The sequence below is a fragment of the Eublepharis macularius genome, chromosome 17, assembly GCF_028583425.1.
Source record: "Eublepharis macularius isolate TG4126 chromosome 17, MPM_Emac_v1.0, whole genome shotgun sequence".
Classification (NCBI taxonomy): Eukaryota; Metazoa; Chordata; class Lepidosauria; order Squamata; family Eublepharidae; genus Eublepharis; species Eublepharis macularius.
The window spans coordinates 13,568,888-13,588,656 of NC_072806.1; the positions used below are offsets into that span (position 1 = coordinate 13,568,888).

A 19,769-nucleotide genomic window follows, 5' to 3' on the forward strand; every position below is an offset into this window, starting at 1 on the left:
ATGCCTACTTTAAGCTTCCAGGACGCCTACAGATCCCGGCAAACCTTGAGGTAAGAGAACACGTGCTGAACCTAGGTATTTCTTAACGTGTGTTTTGGCTCTAAGAAGAGATCGTAATTGTAGAGCTGATTGGGTTCAGGAAACAAAATCTCAAGGCAAGGCTTATGTATGGTTCACAGTCAAAAGTGTGCTACGATGTAGAAGGGTTCCAATTAGCCCCCTTCCGTCACAGCTTTTCATAGTACGTGGAAGTTTAAAATGTATCTCTTGTAAAAGCTGTGAGTGAAAACGGGCTCAGTTCCTCGCACCCTGACACCAACTTGTATGTAAACATGCCTAGCCTTGACTGGTGCATTGTCTTGGAAATCCAAAAACACTTCCCAAACCTAATAGGTGTTCTATATAAACGGGCATGCAAATGTATGGTCACTAAGCTAACTAAGCTAGGAATGCAAGAGGGTTGTGCTTTGTTGGTTTTTCCTTTGTTCCTTTGTTTTGCCTCTCTAACCCAGATCGTTCCTTGTGCTCTGATGCCTGTCAGAGCTCCATTCGGCAATTGAACTGCAGTCTCCTAAACCTTGCTCTAAGGTGGTCCATAAACCATGCTTGGTTCCACATTATCTTGATTCCCTCTTTTTTTTGCAGGTAATTAAAAATAAAGCTGAATCAGAGGAGGCTTTAAATGCCAAGCTGAGAGAGACTCTGGAGAGCCTAGAAGAGACTAAGAGGAGGAAGGTAATTGCTGCCAGAAAGCAGAAAGCAAATTCCGTTTTGTGGATCAGTAACTACAAGCCCTGGGCCAAGTCAGGACCAAGAGGGATGACGACTGCCATCTCGGTGTGCATGGAACAGCAGCTGCTTGAGTGGGAGATGCCACCAGAGGGGTGGAGGTTAGGGCTTTAGTCCACACACCTCCCACTTCTCTAAGCAACAGTTCAGAAAGCAGTCAAATTCAGGAGACCCGTGACGTCCCCACGTTTTAGCTACAGATGATCCCTTTTGTGCGGGATGGTTTAGCCGTAGTATTTGGAGAACAGAGAGCACCGTGAATTACTCCTCATGCCAGAACTTCTGAATGCTGTCAACAGCTTGGTCAGCCTTTGGGTGCTTGTGCCAGCTGTCCTTTTCAAATAAATGAATCCTGTAAAAGCAGCTGGAAGTGGCCTCGTTGATCCCATGCCCAGTGATTCCTCAAGTATGCCTTTTAGTCCTCTTATGGCTTCCATTGTCTTTATCTGTTGGCATGGGTGTAAATCCAAGGGATTATCTAGCACGAGTTGTATTGTTGAGGTTGTTGGAGATGGGGCCTTTTAGGGTACCCCTTTAAATATGATCTTGTGGACATTGATTTTATGACGTCCGGCTATACAGACTCAAGGGTAAATGGGTAGGTGTGTTAACCTTGTTTCAGATCCTAGAGATGGCTGACCTGAGCACTGCGTATGAGCAGATCACAGGCTCTGCTTCTGAGGTCACGGCTTGCCGGTTAGATCTCTCTTCATCCCCTGCCCACCTGTACAGCAACTGGCTTTTTCTTACAACTTTTAAGTTGTGTTTTCCAGACAGTGATAGAAGAGAAGTTAACCATCTGGGAGAAACGTCTGAAAAGCCTTGAGAATGAAAAAGAAATACAGAAGCAAAAACTTCAGGAGGAGTTTGCAGAATATAAAGAGCAGATCAAGCAACATGCACGGACAATAGTAGCTATGGAGGGAAGGCAGTCGGAGGCTGCTCGGTACCTGAAGAAGGTGCAGGAGGAAAACCTCAAACTTCGGCAGCAAATAGAAGGTTGGTAGTAAAGGCAAAGAAGCTACTGTTGCGTCTTTGGTTCTCAGTGAATTGTGTTGCTCATGGGCCTGATTCATGCCTAAGTTGTCTATTTAGTCCACAGCTCCCTGTGAAGAAACTGTGGTATGAACTGGCTGCTTAGCAAACAGAGCTACCGCTGCTTCTGCAACCTCAGAACGTGATACATTACGGAGTCCATAGGTTGGGTCTGGGGTACGCACCAAGGCCGTTTTCACACGGCCACGCACCCAGAAGATTGTGCGAAACTCACAGCATAAAAGCGTCTTCCTAGCATGATTTCCCAGCACGATCCCGTTTAATGGCACTTTTTCTGACATCATTGGGCCATTAAAGGGAATCGTGCTGGGAGATTGTGCTAGGAAGAATCTTCGTGCTGTGAATTTGTGCAATCTCCCAGGGCGTGTGTGAAAATGGCCACTGTGTCCCATGTAACAGTCAGATGTGAGTTGTGGGTTCTTCTCCATTCCAGCACATGTGTTCCTCCAGTCAGATCAAGATATTATTATTATTATTATATTTCAAATTATAAACTGCCCATCCTCAGGGGCTCTGGGCGGTGAACAAGTTAAAGTCAATAAAAACAAGAAAACAACAATTCTAAAATCAATATACAATAAATAATAATGAAATAAATTAACCAGATACATTAAGGTGCAATGGTGGGGAGAACCCCACCCCCACCCCAAAGGTGGGAGGCCGACATGGCACCGCCCCCTTCAACCACCAAACGCCCAGCGGAACAGCTCTGTCTTACAGGCCCGGCGGAATGATAATATGTCCCGCTGGGCCCGGGTCTCCATTGACAGAGTGTTCCACCAGGCTGGGGCCAGGACTGAAAAGGCCCTGGCCCTGGTTGAAGCGAGGCAGGCTTCCTTAGGGTTGGGGACCACCAGTAAACATTTATCCGCTGATTGAAGCAGCCTCTGGGGAACATACAGGGAGAGGCGGTCCCGAAGATATGCCGGTCCCAACCCGCTCAGGGCTTTAAAGGTAAGAACCAACACCTTGAACCTGAACAACCTGAACCTAGTGAACATATAGAAGGGGCTTCAGCCTTCCCAACTTGAAACGGTCCCTAGGGAGCAATATTTGACCTATTGGGGAAATCCATGGATACACTCAGAGTGGTTTCCCCAACAGGCCAAACAGCATCCCTCCTCAAGGACTGTTTCAGGTTGTTAAAATGCCTCAGAAGTGGAGAGTGGACCCCCTTCTCCATGTGTGCCACAGTTGCAGTCTGAATCGGGTACCGTGTGCACAGGAATTGAGAACCCATGACTTAAATCTGACAGTTGCACTGGAATACAGGGGGGGCGGGCTTAAGTAATGTGTAGGAGAGAGACGGCATCCACTCGCATGAGATAACCATGTCATTTAAGAAAGCAATAGTCATCTTTATTTTGATGCCACCATTTCCATAGGATGATTTTAATTATCTTTCTGTGGGTATTTTTGTACTCATACCGCCAAGAAGTTTTGAATTGAATGAAAAATCACGAGTGAAAGTACTAGGGGTCTAGTTGGAGTCTACGTTGAGGATGATGACAGACCTTAGATGCTATCCCTCTTGCACAATCTGGTAACCCTTAGTACAGTTTCATATTGCTTTTACACTAAAGTAATTGTCAGATGCAGCTCACTTTAACTCTGATAAAATTTGGCACCTATTTAACTCCAGACAGGTTGCTGTTCTGTGTTTGGTTAATGTGGGTTTTGCTGCTAATAATGCCTTTTATACAGGTATTAGGGCCATCTTGTAAGGAAATGATTCAGAGATGCTTTGGTAAAAGGATAGGGACTGTAGACTGTACTACTGTGTACTGTCTGTTGCTGTAAGTATGCTTCTTCTAGGTAGTTTCCACATCGTTTAATATGTCTTGTTAAATTGCTTATGTTTTGTTTCTGCAGTGTTTCAGTGTATCAATTTTTTGCTTGTTTTCAAATTCCTATAATCCATACCCTGTTGTCCTGACTGGGATAGCCCAGGAGACCCTGATCTCGTCTTATCTCAGAAGCTAAGCAGGGTCAACCTTGGTTAGTAATTGGATGAGAGGCCTCCAGTGAAGACCAGAGTTGCAGAGGCAGACAATGGCAAACCACCTCTGTCAGTCCCTTGCCATGAAAACCCCACCAGGGGGTTGCCATAAGCCAGCTATGACTTGAGGGCAGGGTTTCATTTCATACCCTGTTGTATTGTTTGTTGAATGTCCTAGCCATTGATAGTTTTGCTTCCACTATGTAACCTGCCTTGAGTCTCAGCGAAAAAGGCAGACTATAAATAATGTAAGTAAATAAATGTATGGATCTGTCTCAGAAACCTTGTTTGGAACTCAGAACCACTTATCTAGATATAGATGGTGAAATTTCTCCAAACTTTTGAGATTCAGCAGTGTCTACATTTGGGATTTTTTGTGTGTTCTTGGCATTTTCTTTAGAAATGCAAAGGGAGTCTAGCAAGTCTGTGCCATCCATTTCCCAAGAGGTTTCTATGCCATCCATTTCTCAAGAGGTTTCTGTGCCTTCCCAGCCGCAAGAGATTTTTGTGCCATCCCAGCCACAAGAGGTCTGTTGCACCCAAGAGGACCGTGTTTTTATGATGTAAGCAGATGAGTATTTTGTTTCTTTTTAATGTCTTTTGATCAGAAGCTATAAGCAGAAGCTGAAATCTTGCAAAGAGTCTGAACAGAAAGAGTAACTTATATGATGAATAACTAGTTAGAGGTTTGTCTAAGTGGTCTCTCATCTTGGCACTGCAAACTGAATGTATCCTAAGGATGCATTCATCAGAGAGAGACGTGCAATACTGCAAATGGATTTTGAGCTCTCTAATTAATGCATGAGCACTTGTAACATGCTGAAATGCTACAGTCATGCCTTCCCAAAGCAGATTGCTCCACTGTGGCTGCTGCCACCACCTTACTTACTCCATCTGGGAACAAAGTTGCCCTCTGCCTGAGACAGAAGGAAATGGCATGGCAACTGCAGATGTGCCCTGCCATTTCACACATCAGCATACGATTCACCAATATACTACAGTCGTGCATAAAAGAGCTCAAGATGTGTTCCTGGGCATTGTGATCCTCTGTTTTCAGTGCATTTTTGTACACACCTCATTATGATGAATTCCACCACTCCATGTCTGTAGCACAAATTTACTTCAGACTTGATGAGAACCAGAGAATGATTACTTGTCCTCGATTCCTTGTTTTAGGTTCCTAAATAATGCATTATATTAAGCTAATCATATCGAGGTGCATTACTTAAATTGGGTATAGCAGTGGTGTTTTTTTTTGTTGTCTTGTGAATTCCAGGGAAAAATTGGCATCTGCGCAGCATGAAATCCTATCGAAACACGCTGTAATCTTGGAATTAAAGAAGGCGCTGTCGGAAGCCAAAGCCAGGATGTCTGACGTGATCGGTTTGTGAAATTGACAGGGTGTTAACAAACACATCTTTTAACACTTTTCGTTCATTAAAATTTAGAGGAAAGATAACAGTTAAGACTAGAAAAATAATACATCATGCATGCCATTAAATTTCTGATGAGAACGTAACAGATTCTAAACCACACAACCAGTGGTTGAACTCCAGTCTTTGAAAACTTGCCTGAATAACAAAGAAGTGTAAGGCTTCTGTCAGGAAGTAGTCTTTGCTGAACCAAAGTGGCCTGTAGAAAGTTAAAAGGGCCTTCTTCACGGGCAGGCTTCATGCAGAGCTTTGCTTTCCCTTCTCCCTCTTTCATGTGTGAATTCTTCATCCTTCCTTTCCCCCTTGAAACGGGTGCAGTGTCGTGTCTGCAGTTGTATGAATGTATGAAGGAATCCGGATTTATAAAACTCATTTTGACATGAGTCCTGTGGACTGGCAGCAAACTCTGGTTTGAACCTAGCCGCAATAAACATGCATATTGCTGAAGATGCAACATTGCGCCATGGTTAGCACCCAAAATGGAAGAAAGGGGAGGATTCGTGCATGTGAAAGGAGAGGAGGGAGGGGAAGGTGTATGCAAGTTCCTGGGCCACTCCAGGGTTAGCCGATGGTTGTCTCATAAGATGTATTGAGCACAAGCTGTTCCAAGATTAGTAAAGAGTTAAGCAGCTCTGCCTTCCCTTGCCCTGGCAAACTCAGCATGGTTGGCAACATGAGCCTTCCCCATACTCATAGATCCAGAGGAGTTAGCTGCATTAGTCTGTAGTAGCAAAATAGTAAAGAGTCCAGTAGCACCTTTAAGACTAACCAACTTTATTGTAGCATAAGCTTTTGAGGACCACAATTCTCTGTTGCATTAGAAGAAGAGAACTCTGGTTCTCGAAAGCTTATGCTACAATAAAGTTTGATAGTCTTAAAGGTGCTACTGGACTCTTTACTATTTTGCTTCCCCGTACTGTAAACCTTGGGAACTGAAGCAGCTTGTATGCCTTGCAGGCTGCACTGTGAATTCAGCCCCCAGACCCCCCCCCTCTCTCCCTCTCCCTCTCTCCCTCTCCCTCTCCCTCTCCCTGCCCTGTTCACATGGGCATCCTGCATGGCTTGTCACTCATTACCCCCAAAATAGGCCCCTCTTACTTTCTCAGAGCTTGGGAGCAGAGCAAGTGAACAAGAGGGGCTGCCATCTTGAGCATCAGCCAGCCACCTCTACTTCCATCTCTACACCACCACCCTCTGAAGGCAAGAACATGGAACCCCAAATACCTTAGCCCTGTTCACACATTACAATGAATGCATGTATATTCTGCCTGTCCATGCGTACATCCATTTGTAAGAAAGAACCAACACCCTTTCTCTTTGCAAATGGAACTAGAGACCAGTCCCTGGACCAATGTGGGGTTTACATCACACATTCAGGTGTACATGCATTGAATATAACAACAGAATTACTCGACACACTGATAAAGAAAAATCAAGTGTACATTGTGCACCAATGCTCTATGCGTTCACTGTAACTTGTGAACAGGGCTATCCATTTGTGTTTGTAGGCGAACTCAGTGAAAAGCAAAAGAGGGAACTGGAGCAGAAGCGTAGCCTTGTCCACAGCCAAGTGCGTGAACTCAACCAACTCCGAGAGAAACTCTATGAGATGTCCAAGCTTGTGGACCAGAAGGATGCCCACCTCAAAACCGCAAATGAGGAATTAAGGTAGGACCTGTCTTGGGGTACCAGTGAAAGGCAGGAATCAAGTCCCAAAGTACAGGGGCATTTCTGAAGCACCGATAACGGCTTGCTCAAGAACCCAAGGAACTTTTAACAAATTCAACTGCAGTGATGTATCTCAGGAAAATACAGAGTTGAAATAATATTCATAATTAACACTTTGGACATAGTAGCGTTTGGCCTTGGGGTCTTAGAGTCTCCAACCCTCACGTGCACCCTGACTTCCATTATGCTCATACAGGCCAACTGTGCTTTGCACGCACCTTCCCGCCCAGAATTGGGATGTAATGACCAGTTGGCTTTCCCAAAGCAGAAGTATTAAAATCTGTGCTGAGCGAACGAGTCCCAGACTCATTTCTGATCCTCTAAACCAGAGGTTTGGAAGATTGTCTGGACCGAGCCTGTGTTCAAAAGTCCCATGTATGTTATCTCAACAATCCCTGCACCAGGCCAGTGTTTTTATCCTTATATTGCAAAAGGGCCAACAGAGGCTGAGGAGAGAGTAACTTAACCCCCCCCTCCACCCCTAGTCCATTGCCCAGAAATCCCTGCCTGTGCCATACAAATGGTCAGGTGAGCATAAGCACAGTGCGGCATGCAGAGATTGGCCTCCACGAACAAGTGCACCAAAACCAGGTTTTTAACAGACCCTTCCACAGTTGCAACGGAGCTCACCGGTGAAGCACAGGGAGATGAAACCAGGCTCTGTCCCCGTTATCTCTAGCTTTAAAAAAAAATACCGACGAGTGATATTTGTGATCTGCTGCCAATCCAGAAAGGCTTTATTGGTTGGTTAGTTGGCTAGTTTATTGGCTAGTTGTTGGTCTCCTTCCCTCCCACTCCTCGTTCTTCTTTTAGCAACATCTCCTCCTTTTTGGATGCAGGAACTCCAGAGAAAAACTGAAAGAGCTGAAGATGGAGGCTCAAAGGAGGTCAAGCAAGCTTGAGAAAAGCGTCCTGCACAAGAGTAGTCAGACAAACGGCAGCCTGCCAAACGAAAGCCCTGCTCCCAGAAAGGCAAGTGAGATTTTTGAACGGGGGTGGGGGGAGCTGGCAGGCTGCTGGGAAGCTGTTTTGAATGCAGGATGAGATTTGCCTTCCCTTCAGTGCTCCTGGGAAGCCGAAGCATTAGGCCGCTACATTTCTGCCAACTGTCCTGACCGTAAATCTGCTTCCAACTGGTTGTTCGTTTTAACTGCAAGACGCGTTGCTGCAAAACCACACCCATAACATCAGAAGGAGCCCTTCGTGTTAAAGTGGCTCTGAAGTTATTGAAAGAGTCAATCGGCTCCAAATTTTCATAACGTTCATCCATAGCCCTGGAAACTTCTGGAGCATGCAAAGCTGCCTTATAGAAAATCCAGGCGTTGGTCTTTTTTTGCTCGCTGCTGTCAACTCTGACTGGCAGAAGCTCTTTGGTGTCTAAGGGCCAAGCTAGAAGTGACGAATTACACTTGAATGACAAGTGAACAGACTCACATGTATTCCTCCCTGTTCACTTGCTCTCCACTTGCACTCCACCCGATCAGTGTGGGAGAGGAATACATGTGAATCTATTCACTTGCCATTCAAGTGTAATTCGTCCCTTCAAGTGTAATTCGTCCCTTCTAGCTTGGCCCTAAAAGGGAGAGAAGCTTTTCCCAACACCTGCTACCTGAGTCCCCGTAAATGGAGATGCCGGGGACTGAGCTTGGAGCTTTCTGCATGCAAAGCAGGAGCTCTGCCCCTGAGCCACTTAATTCAATCGGAGCCCGACAAGACAGACTTTGTACCTACAATCTGAAAACAACTTGACAGAAATACTGATAAGTATGCCACCCCAACTTCATACTTCGCAGAAGGTTGGGATTAAAACCTGCTAAATAGACAGCTACTTTTCCCCAAAGGGGGTCACTGTTTATTTGGAGAAGTATAGCCAGTTACGAAGCCAAAGAGGAACAAGTGAGCCAGTTGGTCTATTTCAAGATGCTGTCCAGGATCAGGCCTCTTCCTGCATCCCAGAAGCTCCAGTCGGGCATGGCTCAGAACCAAGCTACAAGTGATGAATTAGACTTGCCTGGCAAGTGAACAGACTCAGAGCCAAACTACAAGTGACTCCTTACCCAGGTTGGACACTTAATAATAATAATAACATTCGATTTATATACCGCCCTTCAGGACAACTTAATGCCCACTCAGAGCGGTTTACAAAGTGTTATTATTACCCCACAACAATCACCCTGTGAGGTGGGTGGGGCTGAGAGAGCTCCAGAGAACTGTGACTAGCCCAAGGTCACCCAGCTGGAGTGGGGAATCAAACCTGGCTCTCCAGATTAGAGTCCCGTGGTCTTAACCACTACACCAAACTGGCTCTCTGCGTGCAATGGCTCTCCATTACAGCTGCAAGACCAGGACGCCTACATTTCCCATCAAAACTTGAGGGAAGCTGACAAGTGTCCAACCTGTGTCAGGCGTCACTTGTAGCTTGGCTCTTAGTTGAACGTACCTGGCTGGTTCATAGCAGAAAACAGCAACGAACGGTTCAAATTCTCCTGTCCTGTTGAAGCGAAGCGTGATTGTTTTTCCATATCTACCCCTCCCCAACATGTTGTGATAGGTAATTGGCAAATGTTTTCATAGCGCTTTGCAAATGTGAAGTATTATAACTGTTAAGTGTTGCTGTAATTGCTCATTAGGTTTGGAAGTGTAGGAGAAAAAAAAGAATATACTTTGGTTCTTCCATTTTCTTTTGCAACGGGGGCAGGGGACACTTATTCTTAGAGACCTTTGCAAATAGAGTTTACTGATGCAAAGTCCACTGCAAGGATAACAAAGGGTGAGTTTTCCAGAGCTTTTCTCCATGAGCAGCAGTTTAAATTTTGGGGATTGGGAGAGAATATTTTCCCAACTAAAACTAAAAAGAGTTCTCCCATCACCCACTTAAAAAATATTTCCTAGTGTTTCATGGTTTGTCTTGCTCGCTAGAGTTTATCTAGAACGTCATATTTTTCTGTCCCTTTGCTGAAGCTCATGTGCCCTCCCACATTGCAGAAAACACTGAAGCCTGATTTTGTGTAAATTAATCTCTTTTCTGTGTGTTTGCATGAATGAGTGTGTACGTGCACGCACACGTATGAGCACAGCGGGTGCGTGGCCCTGCATCTGGGGTATGGGATTAGAGGTGGCCCTTTGGGGCCTTCTGGTTTTGAAAAGGGAGAGACAAAGCTGTAGAAAGTTCTTGCTTTGTTTGTTTTTTTAAGGTTTCAGTTAGGAATTGTTTTCTTTAACAAATGGATTCAAAAAGAGCATAGAAGCAGAAGAAACTATTTGCTTAGCCCATTCACGAAAAATGCTTGGCAAAGAATGGAAATGTGGCAGCCGTGGAAAGCCAACTTGCCCGATTCTGAAATGGTGCATTAAGATTCCTCTGCAATTTCTCCCTAACCCTAACCCTGTGTACCCAACAGCAAGAACATTGTTGAGATGTTTTAATGCAAGGGAGCACCTTCCCCAGTTTCAAAAGGAAGAGCTTTCCGAGTCATTTTCTTACCCTTTATGAGGCAGCTTCTCTGGTCACTGCACAGGGAAATCCCAGTGGAATTGCCTCACTGGAAAGGGGAGGTCCCTTTCACTGCTAATTAAAAGGAGGTCATTATCTGGAGCCTGTTTTATAGGTGCTGGCCTTGGACCTGGCTGAACTGGGAGCGAAATGCAAAGGCTCCAGACATGAGGAAACCATCTTGCGTCAAAAAGATGCCCTGACTGAACTGCGGGAAAGAATCAAAGTGCTGGAAAGGACTCGGCCTTTGGGTGAGCTCTGCCTTCAGCTCTCTGCCTGTGCTTTCTCCTCCTTTGCGTACATTTGTGCCTCTTACTGTTTGGCACCAGGATGAGCTGAGCTTGATTTTAAAGAGTTCTGTTGGCAGGGTGGGATGTAGAGCATGAAGAAGGCTGAATTTAGAGTGCACAGATGAGAGTAAACCTTCCTGCTATTCTTTATGGCCTTCCACTAATATAAATTGGACACACTCAGCCTCTATATCGTATAGCATAAATTTATTTTACTCTTTTTAAAACCTTCTGTGCCTTTAAAAAAAAATTCTCCATCACATCATTTGATGAAGAAAACCTATGGAATAAAAACCCTCCATCAGTTTCTTCCAATGTGAAATGCCAGCGCATGAGTTGAAAGTCTGAAGTATTACTCAGTTGGTTTACAGCATGCTTTTTCTGAAAGATGCAGGGATGTCCGTTTATCATAGATGACCCTATCAGAATCCATAGGAACCTCTGGGGGAAATCCAGAGAACCAATGGGGAGCAAGACGTGGCTGCATACATGCAAAACTGCCCTGCTGAATTTGCAGGCTTGTACAAACAGATGCACCATGGGATTTCCCAGTGTTGCAGGGTGCACTTTTCCCCATCAGACAGGAATCTGATTGCTTTATCTGGGCTGGGGCAATTGGGGTGGATCTTTCCTTTCTCATATGGCACCACCAGGGCTCATTTCGAGGAAGAACGCGCAGGAACGCAGTTCCAGCAGTTCCCCAAAGAGGTCACATGTCAGGTGGCCCCGCCACCTGACTCTCAGCCATTTTGGGCCTGTTTCGGCCTGGATTAGGGTCGAAACGGCCCAGATCAGGCTTCTGACAGGTGGTGGATCACTCTTCCCCCTCATCAGCGGCCCGATCCTGACCATTTTGGGCCCCTTTTCAGCCATTATCAGCCCCTTTTTGCCATTTTGGGCCCAATTTCGGCCCTGAATGACCAGGATTGGGTCCAAAACAGCCAGGATAGGTGATGTCAGGGGGTGTGTCATATGCAAATCAGTTATACTAATGACACACTTCCTGCGATGGCAAGAGGCATTGCATAGGCTAATGAGTTATGCTAATGAGTTCCTCCAGCTCTTTTTCAACAAAATGACCCCTGGGCACCACTAAGTATAGTTGCCTCCAATGTAAGGAACCTTCTTCCAACTTAAGGGACTCTCCCATTGGTTAAGTTGGAGGAAATCTGCTCCAACTTTTATTCTGTTCTGTTGAATCAGTTTCAGTAATGTAATGTGACTTCCTCCCATTTAATTTATATTGGGAAAGTATCATTGTGTTCCTTCTCTCTCTTCGGGTCCTGCTGGATCCTTGACTGGATCTCCAAAGCTGGGAAAGGCTCAGGGAACCCTCATTTAGATGGGTCTGTGGCACAAGAAGAGTGGTTTTTAACCCTTTTTGCTGTACCGTTTTTCTAGTTGAAAGCATATCCAAAAGTTGCGGTTTGCCCCTTTGTGGAGAAACATAAAGCAAATCCCCATGTGTGAAAAATAGCAGCTCTGAAGAGTGTTTCATGGCAGAGAGATGACTGCAGGGTGGGGAGCGTCAGTCCTCCCTCCCCCTTGGCTGTTCTTGCAGGTGCAATTTCCCAATTAAAAACACATTGGACAGATCACCAGTCTTCCAGTCTTATCTCATCTGACCTGTAATCAAGCACAATGACAAAATTTCTTTGGGATTATACAGATTGCAGGTAGTTTAACTAATCCAATTTTGTTTTGTTTGGGGATTTAGGATTACAGTACAGCTTTCATATTTAACGTTCTGTCCCTGAGCATTATTCTAATAAGTGAATTGGTTTTGTCTACGCAAAAATGTTCCTGCTTTATCTCCCTCGCCCCAATATGATACTGATCAGTTGTGAGTTCTCACTTTAAATGCCTGCGGCACAGCAGCTTTTGAATCAGGGTTTTCTGTTCTCCTCCTAGGATTTACAGATAAAAATGTGGAGCCGCTTGTAGTACTAAAAAAAGACCTAACTGAGAAAAGCGATCGAAAAACAGAAAAAGAACATGAGCTGTCAGCGGTGACAGGCGGGGATGCTAATAAGGTAAGCCAAACTCAGGAAGAGGGGGGTGACCATAATTTCTTAAGAAAACATGTCATTTAAAAATAAAGTTCTTGAATGCCTTTAACTTTAGCTCTCTACCGTAATATGTTCTGAATGGGTTATCCTTTTAATTTTCAGCTTCAAAGCATCATTTGTAGCCTGGATCCCAACGTGACTATAGAGAGGACTGCAAAGCTGGAAATGGCTGATGCTTTAGACCTTAGCGAGAACATGGTATGAACTTGACGGACACATTAGCATTTGGGGGAGGGGGGATATCCTGCAATGTGCCCTCAAAGTACCCCGGAGAGCCTGGAATAGGGATCCTGCAGAGGTGTGCCTCCAATTCGCATCCCAGATCCCACACAATTTCCATTCCCGCGTGGCACACCATCTTATATACCAGGGGTGGCCAAACTACGGCTCGGGAGTCGCATGCGGCTCTTATAGACGTATTGTGCGGCTCCTGGAGGTCTCCGAGTATTGCCGTGGCCATATAGTTTATTTTAGTTTAGTTTATTTCCCTCCCTTTCCTTCTTTCTTTCCATGTCTTTCATATTTTCAATAAAAATGTTGGGGTTGCCAGGTCCAACTCAGAAAATACCTTGGGACACCCCTTCGGGGGTGAAGCCTATCAAGGATGTGATGTCACTTCCAAGTCAAAGGTCAGGTGATGGCTCTTCCCAAGCTCCACCCCTTCTGATTATCTCACTTCCAGCATGCTGCACCAAAACCCCACCCCTTCCTGTGATGCCACTTTCACGACACTCCCCCAAACTCGCCTCTGAAGTCACTTCAATGCATCATGTCTTGCAGCTCTCAAACATCTGATGCTTATTCTATGTGGCTCTTACATTAGGCAAGTTTGGCCACCCCTGGTATATACTAATAGGCAAGTGGCACTGATCTGAGGCTACTTAAATCTGGAGATTGGAGCCATGAATGGACAAGACAGATTTTCCTATACACCTGAAAAATGGCCCAGGTCAGGTGGTCGCATGCAATATGGATTTGCTGTATGATTTGTAACTTCTATTTCACCTTTGGAGAGTCACGGTAAGACAGCACGTCCTTGAGGAAGTTTATGCAAAACGAGGACAGGAGCCGACATCTTGTTGTGGAGACAGCCAGTGTCTCCACAAATCTGTGAATCCTCAAAAAGAAGAAGTTACCTACCATTATATTAATCAATTGCTCCTTTGGACTTACCTTGTTGACAGGACTGATGGGAACAGAGCCATTAGGCATATTTCTTTGTTTAAATTCTGGTAAAGGAGAAAAGGAGATAGTCTTGTTGATTTAATTTTGTGAATACACAGCGTTGATATGTGAATCAGTTTACTAGATGTGTGCAGATGATATGGTGGGGACAGCTGTTTGTGTATATGATTTATATTCATATTTATTGCACTTAGACACTTCAAGATAACTTGATATATTTGTCATTTGCACATTATTGTAGTTTACATTCTTATTGGATCTTTAACTGTGGATTCATGTGGTTGTCACAGTGAGCCAGGGGCTCTTTGTATAGACAGATTGATGCAAAAGAAGCAGGGGACTGCTTCTTTGGCCCTCCCAGCATTAAACCATTACTCCTTTCCGTACGCAGTATTTCACCTTGATTCAAGATCTGGCCAGCCTGATGAATGTGAGGGAACTGATGGGAATGCAGACTGTCAAGCACCTTCCCCAGGACGAACGGGAAAAGGTTGGGCTGCTGCGGCAGAAGGACCTCGAGTTGCTGTTTGACAAGATCAGCAAGCTGAAGAACCGCCTGGAAAGGAAAGAAGAGCTGCTGAAAGAGTACGAGAAAGATGCCGGGCAGTTCAGGTATAAACCCAGGGGGGCCTGGAGGGGGACGGCCGGCACCCTGACCGGCACCGCCAGCCACTTTGGAAACATTTCACCAGCAAGGTGAACCATTTCCATGACCCTGCATATGCTAAAGTGCAGCTACCAGACGAGATGGCACTTGTCTTAGGATGGGTTGGCGCCAAATATCTCCTCCTGGTGCATGTTCCTCCACTGGAGCGTGGTGTCTTGCTTAGCAGAAGGGAATTATTAGAGCCAGCCCCATATCGTTTCTCGGAAACTGTTACCCTCCCAAAGCAATAAGAGCTCACTGCACAAGCCATAGTCTTGCTTGTTTTGCAGTACTGTGTGCCCTTTGCTTTAGCTGAGGGTGGGTTCATTTATTTCTGGGAAGTTACACAGAGCCGTTTTAGAGCAGCCTCTTATAAGGTGGGCCGTGTTAATTGTCTTAGCCGGTAGCCATGACAGAGTTTGGTACAGCACAATCATTGGCAGTACTGCAATGAACCAGTCACTTAAAACAAAAAAAGATTAGATATTCACAGCACAATATTGTGGTAAATGAATTGGGCCTAAGCCAAAGCACTTTAAAACCATTTTACTATTTAATAACACCTTGGTTTAACCATTTAATAACACCTCGGTGTTATTAATAGCAATTTTTTTAAATATGAGGGGGGGAGTTTTTGAGAAGCAGTTTACTGCTCAGAAATTTATCCCTTGTGCTCTGAAACAGAAGATCTTCAGTCACAGTAACAGAAGTGTTACACAGTTACAATCTCATTTTGTTCTTTACTAGTTAGCATGTTATACATATGTCCCACTTTTCATCCAAAGCTGGCTTCAGAATCACTTCACAGGAATGAAAAACCCACACAATTTTGATACAGATAAGAAGGGGGTGGGGGGATGTCAGCTATAGCCGGATCCAAACACACTGGTGGTGCTTGGTTGCTTTGGGACCCTACCTGGAGGGTAGAGGGTCTCCGCTGGAACTGGGTCCAGCGGATGGGAAAACTTAATGGCTGATGCAAGTATGTGTGGGCAGTCAGCTGCAGACTGGTCATTTTGGTGGCCTTGTTCACAAAGCTTACTTGTGACAAAGTTCAGTCTTTCAGTCTCCAAATGTATTTCCCAACACCCACCCTCCAGGCTATTTTCTCTTGCATTGTACAGGATGAACGCGCAGTCTCTGCAAACGTGCCAGGCTGAGATGGCCAACCTGGCAGACAGGATCTACCGAGAAGCCGAGGAGAACGCTCTGCTTAAAGAAGCTCTGGAGAGAACAAAATCAGAGCTGAACCAGGAGAAGAGGTTCAGCAGGCTTCTTAAACACCAAAAGGTAAGAGCTGGATCAAGCGGGCAGAGACCTTCTTCAGTCAGGTCATGTGCTTCGGGTTCATTCCTGTCGGGGAGCAGGGTTTTCTTTCCGCTTCCTCACAGCATTGTGGTACATTTCCCCAGTTTCTTCCTGACCTTTCCCAAACCTGCTTTGTTGTAAAGGATCACAGCAAAATATGGATGGCCCCCATGTGGGTGGCAACGTCTTATCCACTGCACCAAACTGGCAAGTGTTCTGACACGGAGTGCGGCCACCACCTGTCGCTCCAGTAGGGCAAGTATGGGTCAGGCTAAATGTGCAGGTTCTTGAAGAGTTGGATCTGGGTTCTCCAACTCAGGTTTCCGTAGCCACATGGCAGTTGAAAAGTAAGTGGCCGTTTAAAAATAAAGGAGAGCCCAAAAGGCCTCAGGGTGCCTCCGCAGGGGCAGGAGGGGCTCCTCCCTCTCCTCTCAAGCCGTTTCTTGTGTCGAAATAGCTCAGGGAGAGTTCCCCTCCCCCTGCTTTTGCTTCTCCATGTGCACAGAATGTGGAGCAAAAAAACCTGGGGGAAAACCCCGCATCCCCGTGTTATTTTGGCACAGGTATGGCATGAGAGGGGAGGGGGGAGCCCCTCCTGCCCCCCCAGAGGCATTCTGAGGCCATTTGAGTTTTCCTTTATTTTTTAACAGCTATTCCCCAAAGTTGCTGTGTAACTGCAGGGAACTCCAGTTAAAGACCTGCATGTTTAGCTTTTTGACCCTGAGTCAGGCTGAGAGGAGAATGCTTCAAAGCATAAGGTGGGTATGGGACAGGGGGTTTGAGTTCCCTGCAGCCCACCCCTTTGCTTTGTAAATGAAGAAACAGGCGTGTGGAATGCACTGCCGGTTCTAGCTTGGCCTGAAGTTTCCATTGGCCCCTCCTATGCTTTCCCACATGACAACAAGGAAAAACCGACAGGTAGATTTCATTATTTCTGTTAACTAGCTAATGCGCAAGATTTGTAACTCAAGTCAGCAAAGATTATTAAGCAGAGCAGAGTTCAAACGTGACCAAATCTGATTAGTTTTCTTACATAAATTGACAAGTGGAGCAGGGGGGGGTGTTAAAATACTAAAAGGGGTTTAAATGTGGTACTGCTGAAAGAACACAGTTGGCCCTTGGAAGATTATAAGCTTACTGCTAAACACTTGCAAAGAAATTTGACAGAATGAAACGGTTTGGGTGAACAGAGGTGAATCAGCTTCAACTTGATTTACACTCTTGTATCATAGAAAGGCCCTGACTTGGATGTCCCAGACTAGTCTGATCTCATCAGATCTCAGAAGCTAAACAGGGTCGGCCCTGGTTAGTGTACTTGGATGGGAGGCCACCAAGGAAGCCCAGGGTCACTGTGCAGAGATAGGCAACCTGTTTGTCCCGTGCCTTGAAAACCATATGGAGTCACCATAAGTTGGTGGCATCTTGACAGCACCTTACTCACACATCAAAGAAAGAGCAATGCCGTCTGGGGGTGTCCTTCACGTCTGCTTTTACAAACTGGTGGTACTCCAAAGACAAACCAGAAGGTTGAAGTTCAGGAACAAACTAGTTCGCCCTTCACACAACTGAAAATCTAATGATTTCTAGAGAGAATCCATAATGGTTAAACTTAATTTTCCAGTCTTAAAGCAACTGCAATACTACAAGAGTATAAAAAACAAGCTGCTTTTTCCCTGTCTGTGGTGGTGCTTCTGAGAACGTTGGTCCACAACCAGGGTGCCACCACAGAGAAGGCTGTGTCGCCATCCACTTCATACGGAAGGGTAATGCTTCAGAGTCCCAGACTAGGGTCAGTTCTGGCATTTTCAATCAAAGAATCTCAGGAGGAACATGTTTTTTCCCCGTAGAAAAATTATGCCAATCAGAGTAGAAAATAATGAGCTAGTTGGATTGATGGTCTGACTCTGCAGAAGGCAGCTTTGAATGTTTAGCTCAGAAAGTGGGAAGAGGCAGACTAAGAGCTCAGAAGATAACCTTGAAGATCGGGCAAGTTCACTTGGACCTTCAGATGCACTTCTTCCCCTTCATCTTTTGCAGGCAGCCTCCAAAAAGAAACCATTCCCTGAAAATCAGAAGATGCTCGAGAGGCCGGTAGAAGCCTGTAAGAAAAGAGCACACAGTAGTGCCTCTGCGTAGGTATCCCACACAGCAAACTCCTCTAGAGTAAGAGTGATGTGGTTGTATGCTCGTCCATTTCTGTAAATATGATAAACGGCACAGTGTTTTATAGAAACATACCAGAGTTTTATAAATATCCATCTATATGTATATTTATTTTTTTAACATGTAGTGGTCTTATCTGCTATACTGTATCTTGGTTGGTAGAAATGTATTGAAAATTTGGCACAAAATTATGTATAAAAGCTTCACTCTGCTTAACTGGCATAATAGTTTTGGGTTTTTAGGGGGTTAGTGGGAGAAGAGTCTGTAACTGATCAGGCATCTCCGTCCTTCAGAATCACAGAGCTATTTCACTAGCGCATATTTGTAGCCGCCGTATCAGGCAGTGAACAACTTGCACGTGTGAGTAGGATGTCATAGTTCAAATACCACAGGCAGACATTCTCATATCAGTGCAAACGCGGCGCTTCTTAAGAGTACTGTTTACATGGGTCATCTGCGCTGGCCAAGTGCACATGTGAACTAGCCAATAAAACTTGAAGAAATCTTCTGCTGTAATCCCATTCAAGAACAAATAAACCTGTATCTAAAATCAAGCTTGTAGACAGCCATTCACACAGTCACCAGGGGTGAGTAAGAACTGTCTCCAGAAGGGAATTTTTAATGGGGAAATTAGGGGATTTTGTTTTGTTTCTTTTAGGTCTGACAATTGGTACAGGACTTGGGGTAGGCAGATTGATGTAAATAAACTGAGAGCTAGTTGCTTTCATGAATTGATTTGCAAAACTACCCTGCAGCATTCCTTGCCTAATGATTTTAAATGCCTTCTAGCTTGTATCAGCATCCGCTGTTTCCATCCGTGTGGTGGCATCATGTGTTTTTCCATCTCCATCAAAGGCAATATCAACTAACACAGCAGAGTGGGAGGGTGTGTTTGTGCTTTTCAAATGTGTGTACATTTTAAAGGGGAGAGGGAAGAAATCAACACAAGGCTGTCATTTTGGGCAGCAGTTGTGTGCTAAACCTAACAGATGCCCATTCCAGGAATCACCCGCTAGATTAGGCTGCCCGCTGGGGCTAAAACGTTTATTTAGGGTTTTGTAGTTTATGAATCCAGAGGAGTTAGCATGTTAGTCGTAGCAAAATAGTAAAGAGCCCAGTAGCACCTTTAAGGCTAACTACTATAGCATAAGCTTTCGAGAACCACAGCTCTCTTCGTCAGATGAGTTTATGAAGAATTTTATGAAGAAATAGAGAGCTGGTGGGGTCATGGTGATAAAATTATGTGAAGAAAGTGGATAGAGAGTAGTTTTCTCTCCTTCCATAACACCAGAACTTTGGGGCACAAAGAAACGTTGATTGACAGAAGATTCTGGACTGTCAAAAGAATTGTCTTATTCCAGGTGCCGAATTCCACAGCTGTCTGATGGAACTCACTGCCACAAGATATGGGGATGGTCCCTGGTGTAGACAGTTTTAGGAGGCGATTGGACTAACTGATGCAGAGGTTTATTAACAGCTGTTAGCCATGAGAGCCAAATGGAACCTGCACTTCTGAGGCAGTGCTGTGGGGCAAGAGCAACGGGATGTCTGCTGCCTCCATACCCTACTTCCAACTTCGGGCTGGCCAGAGTTGGAAACAGGAATTTGGA

At 45.1% G+C, this 19,769-nt stretch overlaps 1 protein-coding gene across 1 annotated transcript in view; it reads left to right on the top strand.

The window, feature by feature from the left end:
* Positions 1-18,787, top strand: part of FHAD1 (forkhead associated phosphopeptide binding domain 1) — a 44,560-nt gene extending 25,773 nt beyond the window's left edge. The window contains exons 16-27 of the mRNA XM_055001798.1: positions 646-735; positions 1,563-1,788; positions 4,245-4,407; positions 5,121-5,227; positions 6,786-6,945; positions 7,845-7,977; positions 10,614-10,749; positions 12,700-12,821; positions 12,960-13,055; positions 14,434-14,654; positions 15,813-15,978; positions 18,034-18,787. Of these exons, the coding sequence (XP_054857773.1) occupies positions 646-735; positions 1,563-1,788; positions 4,245-4,407; positions 5,121-5,227; positions 6,786-6,945; positions 7,845-7,977; positions 10,614-10,749; positions 12,700-12,821; positions 12,960-13,055; positions 14,434-14,654; positions 15,813-15,978; positions 18,034-18,132 (1,719 nt within the window). The 3' untranslated portion in view covers positions 18,133-18,787. The remainder of the gene's footprint in view (positions 1-645; positions 736-1,562; positions 1,789-4,244; positions 4,408-5,120; positions 5,228-6,785; positions 6,946-7,844; positions 7,978-10,613; positions 10,750-12,699; positions 12,822-12,959; positions 13,056-14,433; positions 14,655-15,812; positions 15,979-18,033) is intronic.
* The last annotated feature ends 982 nt before the right edge of the window (positions 18,788-19,769 follow it).